This window comes from Physella acuta, unplaced genomic scaffold, assembly GCF_028476545.2.
Source record: "Physella acuta isolate Inbredline_101_S28 unplaced genomic scaffold, ASM2847654v3 ptg000335l, whole genome shotgun sequence".
Classification (NCBI taxonomy): Eukaryota; Metazoa; Mollusca; class Gastropoda; family Physidae; genus Physella; species Physella acuta.
Window position 1 is genome coordinate 1,088,070 of NW_026731854.1, and position 14,431 is coordinate 1,102,500.

The 14,431-nt window shown below is 33.9% G+C and overlaps 1 protein-coding gene across 1 annotated transcript in view; it reads right to left on the minus strand.

The window, feature by feature from the left end:
* Positions 1–7,608: 7,608 nt before the first annotated feature.
* Positions 7,609–14,431, minus strand: part of LOC131940906 (cytochrome P450 10) — an 11,383-nt gene continuing 4,560 nt past the window's right edge. The window contains exons 4-10 of the mRNA XM_059299812.1: positions 13,289–13,470; positions 12,929–13,124; positions 11,388–11,562; positions 9,066–9,232; positions 8,863–8,944; positions 8,267–8,470; positions 7,609–8,175 (exon numbers count right to left, since the gene is read on the minus strand). Coding sequence (XP_059155795.1) covers positions 8,059–8,175; positions 8,267–8,470; positions 8,863–8,944; positions 9,066–9,232; positions 11,388–11,562; positions 12,929–13,124; positions 13,289–13,470 — 1,123 coding nt within the window. The 3' untranslated portion in view covers positions 7,609–8,058. The remainder of the gene's footprint in view (positions 8,176–8,266; positions 8,471–8,862; positions 8,945–9,065; positions 9,233–11,387; positions 11,563–12,928; positions 13,125–13,288; positions 13,471–14,431) is intronic.

Genomic DNA, 14,431 nt, shown 5'->3' on the forward strand with positions numbered 1-14,431 from the left:
CGGCCAGTAAGGAGGACAAGTTTAAAGTTACAGTTTTTGACAGAGCTCAAGGTTTTTATATTGTGTGCTCTACATGTTTACCGCCTATAACCTTTACACTAGTTGTATAGGGCGGGCTAGGCGCGGGCTTGGTGGGGGGGGGGGGGGGGGCGCTTTATATGCCAAAACATTAAGTGGGTGTTAGAATGGTGGCAGTAGATTCACTATTAATGTTATACCTTGTTATTCACAAAAGATGTCACGTTATATATATATATATATATATATATATATATATATATATATATATATATATATATATATATATATATATATATATATATATATATATATGTATATATATATATATATATATATATATATATATATATATATATATATATATATATATATATATATATATATAATTTTGTCTGAATACTGAAGGGAAATTCGATCAAACTTCGTGGTCAGGTAGGTAAACTTCACGGCTGGTAAACCGAGAAGTCCAGGATTCAAACCTCCGGCTAGGTTAGCTTCGATAGCTGGGAATATAAACTCGTTTGACCCCTGTACACCTAGGGCTAACGGACCTTCACTCGAGCTGGACGTCCTCAGAGGGCCCAGATCTTCTCTAACCTACAATAGTACCAAGTATTTTTACGTACAACTTTAGTTTTCGCGAGTTCAATAAATATTTTAATGATCAAACAACAAGCTTGCTAGTTTTCTAAATGTCAAAACACACATACGTAAGATTTTTTGCGTGACAATAAAAATAAACAGCAGACACTTATCTAGAAAAAAACTTACGAATAGCCAACTATTATAATAAATTTTTTTTTGGTATTTTTAAATCAATGTGTTTTTAATTGAAAAAAAAACGATTTGGTAAATTACATTAAGTCAGCGTACTTGTTTGATTTACGCTTTTTAAATGTACTAATAACTCCCACAAATACATTTATACAACACAATAGTTTGTTATATCCTAATATATAAATCCCCACGTTCGCACATCTCTCTCTCTCTCTCTTTCTCTGTCCGCAAAAAATTTTCGCCGGACATCACGTCAGAATCGGCAGCGATATATCGAGAACTTTTTACGGACTTTTGTTGAAAAAAATATGTTAGATGTTTTAAATGTATAACCACAAAATTATTTAAAGAAGAAAAATAAAAAATAAAGGCGTATTCGAATATAGAGAAACAGTATTATTTATGCAACCGGAAAAGCATTAATATATGTGAAAAAGAACGCATAAAACTGTGACGTCACTATTGCTTATACATTAACTAATGACGTCATCTGCCGTGTTTAGAATGAAAAGAAATGAACTATTTCATTCAAATTTGATTTAGATCTACGTACACTATGAAATGTATACAATACAATTTTTCCGGCCTAAACTCATAAAATTTATTTTATGTATTTGGATTCTAGATCTAGACTAAATCTAAATCTACGCAATAACTAGATCTAGACGTAGACGCTAAGATCTAGATTTAGACTCTAACTTCTCTAAAATCAATTCCAAAAATAAATTTCTATATTAGGACTAAACTATTTCAAGACTTATTTATTTTATACAAAATCTTTGTTATGAACTGGCTAATTTGGGATAAAAAATTAATTTGAAAGAATAGGCATATTCGCGTAAGTTAAGATTTTAAAATACGTCTTTCATTCTCCGTATTTTATAAGGTGCCTAAATAGCGGAGATGTTAGTGTACATTAAACCACGCAGGTGGTGCGGGTTCGAGACACAGCAAGTCAACTTGGTTGATGTATTCTTTTTTATTATGCTCGGGCTAAACTTTAAAAAAAAATTCTTTTAGGAATCTAGATCTAGATCTAGATTGTCGGGTGTCCGATAGGGCACTTCCCGGCGCTTCAAATTTGGCATGATCTTGCCTTGGTGCGACAGAACACGGGGGCCGGTTGGCCGAAAAGTCTACGATGTGGGGGTCAAAACTGACCTCGACTGACCGGTACCTTATATGAGCTATAAATCGAAAAAAAATGTCCACCGAGGAACCTCTTCATAACTCTTGAGGTCGTAGACCGACCTTCGGGCGAATTAATTAAGCATTCAAATTCTTAATGTTTTCGAAAGCCTAAGCGAAGCTGGGCAGCATGCCTAGTATTATACTATTGAGCTTTACGTAAGATTTAGACAAGTAGCGCTTTAAACATTATATACCCCAATAAAATGTCTAGACCTACAGGCGAGACAACAGTAATAAGAAAGGCATAAAGAGGAGTTTCCTAATTGTATTATCTGTATCAAAGCTTATATAGTTCACATTGTTTAAACTTAAAGTTAATTCTAAGGTAAGCCTCTAACGGCTGTACCACACGGTGTACTGTATATCGTAGATCATGTTCTGTGAGTGTGAAAATTGTGTTAGAATATTATTTGCTTCTTTGAGATTTGCAACCTAGGCATGCTATTTTAAATCTTTCCTATAGCACTTTTTAAAGCAAATTTAACCTTAAATCTATTTGTACGCTGGATTCAATAATTAGTCAAGCTTTGCGCAAGATAAATCTTTTATGTACCGATTTGAAACGGATTTAAGTCGCCGTCGTCGTCATTTTAGATTATTAGTAAAATGTGTGATACAACCTAAAGACTGGGACCACACTTATGATACTACACTTCATCGAGGCAAAAAAATGCTCAACTGAAATATTTTTATTACGGAGGTCGCTTTTATCCCATCAATATTATCACAGTATATAAAAGCCTTTCTCCCTTTCTCTTTCTGTTTGTTATATTTTGTCTTAACCCTGAGATCAGAATCTTCAGCTACATGTGTAGAACCTAAAAATGTGTACTTTTGTTGAGAACAATGTGCTGATTATGCTGAACGTATAAATACATTTTATTTAAAGACAGAAATAAGAATAAGGGCGTATTCGAATGTAAAATCACACACTTAATTATGCGAACGGAGAAGTAGCGCGTATTGTTCAACATAACAGGAAATAGATTTCTTAAATCAAACATGTTGTTCCAGCAGACATTTGACACTACGACAGTTTCCGATTGAAAAGTTTTCTTCTTTATAATGCATGATATGTTTTTGGCTACAGCTTTAACAATACATTTATTTGATTCTATTAGTTGAAAAAAATACTGTACATTTCCAACATTAACAGATGTTGCAATTCTAGGGTATGAAGAAATATAGAATGCTTTGGTCGAGCAAAAACATAATATAAATAAATGAGTCAAAACAGGATTTTAACCGAATTAGCTTGGGCAGTCGATTGGTTTTTTTATTATGCCGGCAGTGATTGGACAAAGGAAATTGTAAAATTTTTAAATAATAACTCTTGTATCCAGAACCAAGACGTTTTCAAACGAGGCGAAATGTTTACATTAAGTTTGGTTTCAAAATAAGTGTAAAATGAAAATTATTGAGGATGACATAGAAAGTTTTAAGTGAAGCTGCTGTTTTAAAAGTAACTAGAATACCCGTCATCCGTTGGATAACTGTGGGTTTCGGGGGTCATCCATCAAAAAACATCACGTCTGTCACTCAGAGGCATAGCGACCCTTCCTGGCGCCCGGGGACAAACTTTTCGATTTTAACCCCCCCTCCCAAGATTTCAATTTTCAACCCCCCCCCCCTCAAACTTTTGATGTGCACCCCCCCCCCCCCCCACTCAAACTTTCGATTTGAACCCCCCTCAACCTTTCAATTTATTTTTCCAAACCATTTTGGCGCCCCAACATATGTCCCCCCTCCCCCCCCCCCCCCGCCACCTCCCCTTTCCCCCCCCCCCCCCGCCCCCCCCCCCCCCTCCTCGCTACGCTACTGCAGTGTCACTTATCGTCAAAAAAAAAACAGACCCCACTTTCAAAAACTTGTTTTTTATCTTTTAAAAACACCGAAAACACCGATTTCGGACTATCCCTTCATATACTGACTTCATAGGTGACCTACTCAACTCTACTTCACCTGCCCAGTGTCCCGCCAAGTCTCAGACAACATGTTTTTATCGTTTAAAAAACGATTCCAGCCGAGCATGTCTCTGACCACACTATCCTTTCATATGCTTAGGACAAAGAAACAGACAAACTCTACTTCACCAGCCCTGTATCCTGCCAAGTTCAGATGGGCAACTTTATTATTCACATCTAAAAAAAAATTGAAAAAAAAAATCATTGACGAATTGGTCTAGAACCTGTGCCACCCACATGAGAGCCGACCTCACTACCAAGTTAGCTATTTACTCTTGGCATTATAAGTGAAGTTTTATACTATACTTTGAGTCTCCTTACGCGCATAGATCTAGATCTAACTCTAGTTCTAGTAGTAGTAACTTTCAAATTAAATTTTATCTTAAATTAGCCAAACAAAGATTTATATAAAATAAAGAAGGTCTGAAATTGGTAAAATCACGATATAGCGTCGGTTATTATTCCGGAACTGTACAGCAGTAAAAAACAGTAAAACCATGGCGTAGTCTGTCGAGCCGTTCCGGAAACCACCGGAAATACTGTAAACCATCATTTATTTGCCGCCATATTATTTTTAATACATAATGTTTAAAAATGTGCAAGGATTGATTTTAGTTGCATTTTAAATACTGTTTTGCTAATTATTTTGTATTTCTAATTATTTTAAGTGTATGTGCTAATTACTGCTGCTACTAAACATTATTCTAGTTATTCTTACTACTTTTAACTTTAGTTAACCTAGATTCTAATCGTCTTATTTACTAACAGAACTAGAGCTGGTTGTCGCAAATCTTCTGCAGGTTTTTTTTTTGTTTCTTAAAAAAAAACATTAATTACTACACTCGAGTTTATTAATAATATTTAGATTTTCTGTTATTAATTTTCTGTCAATTAAACTGTAAATTAAGTTAAAACATTAATTTAATGCACTTGACTTCATTTTTATTTCACCGGTCAAATAAACTATGGTTTACAGTAACGAGTGTTACCGAAACTCAACGAACATTACCCAATAATTTCCGACGCTATATCGTGATTTTACCCTGAAATTATCTAGATCTAGATAGAATTATCTAGATCTAGTCTAGATTCTACGACTCTTTTGCTTAAGTCTTCTTATGTTTAGTTTTTCTTGCTAGACCTAGAATCTAGATCTAATCATTAGCTACGCTTATAGGCCCGGAGCGAGCATTTCAAAATTACCATATTCCAAACAAAGATTTATATAAAATAATAAAGGTCTAAAATAGTTTAGTATATAGAAAATCATTATTATCTAAATCTAGATAGAAAATTATCTATATTTTAGATCTACGACTGAGCTATATCTAGAGTTTACGTCTATAATTTTGCACACTTAGCGGTATAGAAGCCGCGTATGAATCTTAAGTTATGCAAATAGGCCCCGCATCCAGCATTTCCTAATTAGCATATTTCATAGCTATACAAAAAAGATTTATATAAAATAATAAAGGTCTAAAATAGTTTAGTATATAGAAACTCATTATTATCTAAATCTAGATAGAATTATCTATATTCTAGATCTACGACTGGTTTGCTAAAGTTTCGTTTTTTTTATTGTATTTATAACTAATAAATCTTGGATTTGACCTAGATTTTTAGATTCTAGATTCTAGATCTAGATCTATAAATAACTTTCCTTCGACAGCTGATCTTTAGACCTAGAGAAATTTATTGTAAAACTAAATGAAAAAGACAGTTGAAAATTGATATAAGTGTTGGAACGTAATAAATACAGCAAACGGACGTATTGTTAAAGTTATGACCGACAGAAAATTAGATTTAGAACGCGTTAAACTTGTGAATGGGAACACAATTTTCTTCGATAGACGCCGCCATTTTATTGTACTAAAGAGTAAACAAAAACCTGTGACGTCACGGTCCCGCCGAGTCTAGTGGCTTTTCAAATATTTTTTTAAAAAATGGGTTACTGTATGTATGAATAAATCAATAAATTAATTAACGTCTTTAAATAAATTTGTGATTAACAGTCTGTCTGCATTAAAAAATTATTCTCTACCTACATACTATTTTACAGCTGTCCAGGTAGAGTCGAACATATCACAATAGTCAATCAGGCAAACAAACAAATAAATATTCAAACATGTAAACAAACTTGACTTTTAGTAGTATATAGATGTATATCTAGAAACGTATTTTGATAATTCTAACAAGAGTTCAAATTTGTATTCAAATTATTGAGCATTCCATATTAGTGTAATGCCACTTTCATATATATATATATATATATATATATTATATATATATATATATATATATATATATATATATATATATATATATATATATATATATATATCCTAATATATAAAAGGCCATGTGCGCTCTTCTCTCTGTCTGTCCGCAAAATATTTTCGTCGGACATCACGTCAGAATCGGCAGCGATATATCGAGAACTTTTTACGGACTTTTGTTGAAAATAATATGTTAGATGTTTTAAATGTATAACCACAATTTTATTTAAAGAAGAAAAATAAAAATTAAAGGCGTATTTGAATATAGAGAAACAGTATTATTTATGCAACCGGAAAAGTGTATAAACTTGGGATAAGAACGCATTTAACATTGACGTCGCTTATTGTTTACACTAAAACACTAAAACAAGAGCACGAAACTGATGACGTCATCTTCCGAGTTTAGAATTTTAAAAAATGAACTATTTCATTCAAATATGATTTAGAGCTATGTACGCTATGAAATGTAGACTACACAATACGATATTCTCGGCCTAAACTTAAGAAACAAATTTTATCTATTTGGATTCTAGATCTAGAGATTCTAGATCTAGACTAGATCTAAATCTACGCAAAAACTACACTTAGACGCTACGTCGCTACGATCTATTCTAGATCTAGATTTAGACTCTATCTACTGTAGAATCTATTCCAAAAATAAATTTCTATAATAAACTTTTTTAGGACTTAAATATTTTATAGAAATCTGTGTTTGTTTAGCAATGAAACTGGCTAATTTTGGGTAAAAAAATAATTTGAAAAAATAGGCATATTCGTGTAAGTTATTTTTTTAAACACTTCTTTTATTCTTCATATTTTAAAAGATACCTAATTAGCTGAGATGATAGTGTACTTGATACCAGACAGGTGGTGCTGGATCGAGACACACCAAGTCAAACCTAATTTTTTTTTTAATATGTGAATCTTCCTATTATAGACTATAAAGAAAGGAACTACTTTGGAAATCTTTGTTTATCTATGCAATTTGCTAATCTCTATAATATATGAAGCAAAGTTGTTGGGTGCCCGACATCGGGCACTTCCCGGCGCCGCAGGCGCTTCAAATTTGGCAGGATTTTGCCTTGGGGCGACAGAACACGGGGGCCGGTGCCGGTTGGCCTAAAGGTCTAAGATGAGGGGGTCAAAACAGACCTCGACTGACCGGCGCTTTATATGAGCTATAAATCGAAAAAAAATTTGTCCACGTAGGAACCTCTTCATAACTCCTGAGGTCGTAGACCGACCCTCGGGCGAATTAATTAAGCATTCAAATTCTCAATGTATTTGAAAGCCTAAGCGAAGCTGGGCAGCATGCCTAGTATATATATATATATATATATATATATATATATATATGTACATGTGTGTATATGTATGAATATATGTGTGTATATACATATCTACATATGTGTTAGGTTGCGTAAATACATATTGTGCAAGGTATTTTAATGTTACTTTGACCACAATTATTTCCACGTTTTGATCGTGGTATAAAAATGTAACTCAGCATAACGATTCATATGTCACAAGTAAAAAATATTTAATTTAAAAATAAAAAATGCAATTAATGTGAATTTAAAGCGTTTACAGTAGCTCATTGAAACAGATTCTACCATGCAGCGTTAAAAGTAAATTAACAATGAGTTCTAGGTTGTTTTTTTAAGTCCGTGGATATTATTGTTGTGGTTTAAAGTTTATTTTGGGCCTATATAAGCGTTTTTTTGTTGTTGTTGGATTTGTTCTCGAATTCATATTCAATGTTTTTAAAGGTGTTTTAGATCCCTACATCCAGCTTTTAAATATAGAACATGGGAGGTTCTGATATATTTTTAGTCTAGTTTAGAAAACTTGAATCTTAGAGGAGTTTTTGTGTCAATAAATGTCGTGTATATAAACTCAGTGTTCCAAGATTCTGGCTCCAACTCGATCTTCAGTTTCTGTAGGACCTGTGTGTAAATAGAACAAATTACATTGTCAAGTTTAGAATTTCATCAGCTTTAATGTAATAAACACAAAAAATAAAGAGAAAGTAATTACTTTAGCTGCCGCCAAATAAATTTCCTGAACAGCAAAACGTCTGCCGATACAGTTCCGTGGTCCGTGGCTGAATGGTATCACCGCCATGCTGTTTGAGTTGTCAACTGGACATTCTTCAGACCTGATCCATCTCTCGGGCAGGTACTTGTCAGCGTCCTTGAAATACGCCTTCGCTGACCTTGGGTTGCAGCACAAAATCTGCGTCTGAATAATTCGAACAGAATCATTGATATAAACGACTTCAAGTTAAGATGTTGGTACCTTAGCTTAATATGCTTAAAATTGGGCTGAGCAATTGTTACTTAAAAACCAAATTATACACTAGCATGTACAATATATTCTAAAGAATGTTATACAAAAGTATCAGTCATACAAACCACCCAACTTAAATATCACGCAAGTCATCTCAAGCCATGACTGTGTATAGCATGATAATAATGTATAGAAATATAACAAGAACATTGTTATGTGTAATGATGTAGCTCTAGTTAAAGATTTTTATATAATGTGTTTTTCTTCTTCCTTGACGCAATAGGAAAATAGAATATTCAAGCTGTAGATAATGTGTTGAAAGTGTGTGCTTGAGTCTTCCTTACCCCAGCCGGCACGTTGTATCCCCCAAGCACAACATCAGTGGGTAGAATTCTTACAGTCCCAATCACTGTTGGATAGTTTAATCTGAGAACAGGCAAATCACAGCTATAAGAGCCATGCACTAGCTCCTGTGCTAAACATTTATAGTCTACAGAGGTTTTTTTCATTTATAAAACTAATCTAATTGTATTTTAACATAACTCACCTGAACGATTCCTTCAGACAATGCTTCAGGTAAGACAATTTAGATAAAGCTTGAGCATCTACCACACCGTTTTTACCAACCGTATTTAAAATTTCCTTCCTGAGAATTTCCTGTTTTTCTGGGTGTTTCGCCAAGTTATAAAAGAAAGCTTGCAAGTTTTTTGCTGTCTGTAATTTGGTTCATTTTTCAATATGAATTCATTTGTGTAAATGAATATTCATGATACACTACCATTGTATATCGAATATTTTTTAACATCATCACTATTTAATATTGCTCAATTATAGTAATGCTTATTTTATAATACCATCTCTATTTTACTATCACCATTACAACCATCACTAGCACAATGTTTGTAGCAAACAAACACTGTATTTGAACCAGAATGAAAGATAATTTCAAATTTTACTTTGAATAAGAAAACAGTATTTTTCCACATACAGGACACCGAATCTGTCAGAGCCATATAGAGAGCAAAGGGAATGTTGACAATGTCCTAAACTCACCGAGTCTGTTCCAGTCATATAGAGAGCAAAGAGAATGTTGACAATGTCCTTAACTCACCGAATCTGTCCCAGCCATATAGAGAGCAAAGAGAATGTTGACAATGTCCTTAACTCACCGAGTCTGTTCCAGCCATATAGAGAGCAAAGAGAATGTTGACAATGTCCTTAACTCACCGAGTCTGTTCCAGCCATATAGAGAGCAAAGAGAATATTGACAATGTCCTTAACTCACCGAGTCTGTCTATATAGAGAGCAAAGAGAATGTTGACAATGTCCTTAACTCACCAAATCTGTCCCAGCCATATAGAGAGCAAAGAGAATGTTGACAATGTCCTTAACTCACCGAGTCTGTCCCAGCCATATAGAGAGCAAAGAGAATGTTGACAATGTCCTTAACTCACCGAATCTGTCTATATAGAGAGCAAAGAGAATGTTGACAATGTCCTTAACTCACCGAGTCTGTCTATATAGAGAGCAAAGAGAATGTTGACAATGTCCTTAACTCACCGAATCTGTTCCAGCCATATAGAGAGCAAAGAGAATGTTGACAATGTCCTTAACTCACCAAATCTGTTCCAGCCATATAGAGAGCAAAGAGAATATTGACAATGTCCTTAACTCACCGAGTCTGTCTATATAGAGAGCAAAGAGAATGTTGACAATGTCCTTAACTCACCGAGTCTGTCCCAGCCATATAGAGAGCAAAGAGAATGTTGACAATGTCCTTAACTCACCGAATCTGTCCCAGCCATATAGAGAGCAAAGAGAATGTTGACAATGTCCTTAACTCACCGAGTTTGTCCCAGCCATATAGAGAGCATAGAGAATGTTGACAATGTCCTTAACTCACCGAATCTGTCCATATAGAGAGCAAAGAAAATGTTGACAATGTCATTAACTCACCAATTCTGTCCCAGCCATATAGAAAGCAAAGAGAATGTTGACAATGTCCTTAACTCACCGAGTCTGTCCCAGCCATATAGAGAGCAAAGAGAATGTTGACAATGTCCTTAACTCACCGAGTCTGTCCCAGCCATATAGAGAGCAAAGAGAATGTTGACAATGTCCTTAACTCACCGAATCTGTCCCAGCCATATAGAGAGCAAAGAGAATGTTGACAATGTCCTTAACTCACCGAATCTGTCCCAGCCATATAGAGAGCAAAGAGAATGTTGACAATGTCCTTAACTCACCGAATCTGTCTATATAGAGAGCAAAGAGAATGTTGACAATGTCCTTAACTCACCGAATCTGTCCCAGCCATATAGAGAGCAAAGAGAATGTTGACAATGTCCTTAACTCACCGAATCTGTCCCAGCCATATAGAGAGCAAAGAGAATGTTGACAATGTCCTTAACTCACCGAATCTGTCCCAGCCATATAGAAAGCAAAGAGAATGTTGACAATGTCCTTAACTCACCGAATCTGTCCCAGCCATATAGAGAGCAAAGAGAATGTTGACAATGTCCTTAACTCACCGAATCTGTCCCAGCCATATAGAGAGCAAAGAGAATGTTGACAATGTCCTTAACTCACCGAATCTGTCCCAGCCATATAGAGAGCAAAGAGAATGTTGACAATGTCCTTAACTCACCGAATCTGTCCATATAGAGAGCAAAGAGAATGTTGACAATGTCCTTAACTCACCGAATCTGTCCCAGCCATATAGAGAGCAAAGAGAATGTTGACAATGTCCTTAACTCACCGAGTCTGTCCATATAGAGAGCAAAGAGAATGTTGACAATGTCCTTAACTCACCGAATCTGTCCCAGCCATATAGAGAGCAAAGAGAATGTTGACAATGCCTTTAACTCACCGAATCTGTCCCAGCCATATAGAGAGCAAAGAGAATGTTGACGATGTCCTCTGTGGTGAGGCTTGAGTCCGATGCCAGATAGTGCAGAAGGTTGGGCTCATCAGGATTCAAAGTTCCATTTCTTTTCTGTTCATCAATCGTTCGTTGGGCCTTCATGGTGTGTTTCAGAGTGTTTCTATAGGCGTAAAACATTAAGCAATCAACAATATTATACAATCAACATTGTACAATCAATCAATAAAAAAGAAAATATAAACCTTCATATATCATTCATTTAAAATTATTTTTTTGTAGGAAATAACAAACAGTGGTCTATTAAAACATTTTAATAATTCTCGATTTGGTTTTACATAGTGTAGCTTTTATTTGATTGTATATTATCATTAGTTATTAAACATTATGATGGGGTTTGGGTAGAATTCGTATTTTATCTTATTTAATCAAGTGATGGTAGTCTAATTGAGTTTTAATATATAGTGTGTTAAATCTCTAAAGCGTAAATCAAACTTAAATTAAAATCAGGTTTTCAATAAAGTTAAACTTTGATTTGGAACAAGTTTACAATCTGTAATGTAAGAGAAACATACTTTATACTACATCTGAAAAGAAAGTGTAGCCTACTCTCTTATAACACAAGCTAAAATGTAACCTAATCTCTTACAATTAGCTTAAATGTAAGCTCTAATAAACACATCTAAAACGTAAGTGTAACCTACTCTCTAACACAGCTAAATGTAAGTGTAACTTACTCTCCAACACAGCTAAATGTAAGTGTAACTTACTCTCTAACACAGCTAAATGTAAGTGTAACGTACTCTCTAACACAGCTAAATGTAAGTGTAACTTACTCTCCAACACAGCTAAATGTAAGTGTAACTTACTCTCCAACACAGCTAAATGTAAGTGTAACCTACTCTCTAACACAGCTAAATGTAAGTGTAACCTACTCTCTAACACAGCTAAATGTAAGTGTAACCTACTCTCTAACACAGCTAAATGTAAGTGTAACCTACTCTCTAACACAGCTAAATGTAAGTGTAACCTACTCTCTAACACAGCTAAATGTAAGTGTAACTTACTCTCTAACACAGCTAAATGTAAGTGTAACTTACTCTCCAACACAGCTAAATGTAAGTGTAACTTACTCTCTAACACAGCTAAATGTAAGTGTAACTTACTCTCTAACACAGCTAAATGTAAGTGTAACTTACTCTCCAACACAGCTAAATGTAAGTGTAACCTACTCTCTAACACAGCTAAATGTAAGTGTAACTTACTCTCTAACACAGCTAAATGTAAGTGTAACTTACTCTCTAACACAGCTAAATGTAAGTGTAACCTACTCTCTAACACAGCTAAATGTAAGTGTAACCTACTCTCTAACACAGCTAAATGTAAGTGTAACCTACTCTCTAACACAGCTAAATGTAAGTGTAACTTACTCTCTAACACAGCTAAATGTAAGTGTAACCTACTCTCTAACACAGCTAAATGTAAGTGTAACTTACTCTCCAACACAGCTAAATGTAAGTGTAACTTACTCTCTAACAACTAAAACGCAGCGTTCGGCGTCCTTGAACTTCTTACTCCCATACCACTTGTAAGCAAAATCTCCTGTCAGTGATTTATTGATATGCACAAATATCGTTTTCAACGCTTCAATGAAAGCTTTGGCGTCAGCATCAGCAGAGCCGTCCAGGTAACCCAGCCGTGTGTTAAAGGTGACCACAGCGATACCTGCACAAGGTAAATAGTATCTCTGTATAAGGATGGGTTTATTCTTCTAACCATGTAGCTAGTAGTTACATATGTATTGTTTTTATCATCCGATACACTTATTCATAACACGATTGAGTGTTTTGTTTAAATCTACGTATGGGAATCTGTTATTATTATATTACTTTCAGTAGCAAACCAAAAGAAAAGATCTTTCATTTCCTCCGGCGTTAACTTTTGTGTGGCCAAAATGTTGACAAAATCATCAGCTACGGCGTTCTGTGGGACCAGGTAATGATAGGCCGAGTCAGCTTTCATTAGTCTTTTGTTGACTGGAGTTCTCAGGGCATGCCATTCTTTTCCTTGGCTAACAGGATGCACGCAAGTAAAAAATCAATTAAATTATTTGATCAGACAATCCCTATGTATTTTATTATTGTGTTACAAAGATACTCGGGGTAAAAAAAGTAGATACAATACAATATTGCTATTTCAGTAACAATCCCCGTTGTATTTTCCTATTGCTATCTCAATAACAACCTCCACTATATTTTCTTATTACTATTTCAGTAACAATCCTAATTGTTTCTATTTCAGTAGCCCCCGCCTACTTTCAACCCCTTCGAAAGTGAAGTTATAGCTCCATCCAAATTCGTCACCAATACAACCTTCATGTTCAACGTCTCATGACTAAGCCACGTTTCATTTTGGAATTTATAGCAAGCATAACATTTTATAAAAAATTAATGGGAACTAGCACATAACAATATATGTACATACATATAAATACATACATACATACATACATATATATATATATATATATATATATATATTTATATATATATATATATATATATATATATATATATATATATATATATATATATATATATATATTTATATATATATATATATATATATATATATATATATATATATACTATATATATATATATATATATATATATATATATATATATATATAATATATATATATATATATATATATATATATATATATATATATATATATATATATATATAATATATAATATATTTATATATATATATATATATATATATATATATATAATATACATATATATATATATATCAGGTGATATCTTTTGTGAATAAAAAGGTATAACATTAATAGTGTATCTACTGCCAACGTTCTAAAACCCACTTAATGTTTTGGCATATAAAGCGCCGCCCCCCCCCCCCCCACCCCACCAAGCCCGTACAACTAGTGTAAAGTAATATATATATATATATATATATATATATATATATATATATATAATTTATATATATATATATATATA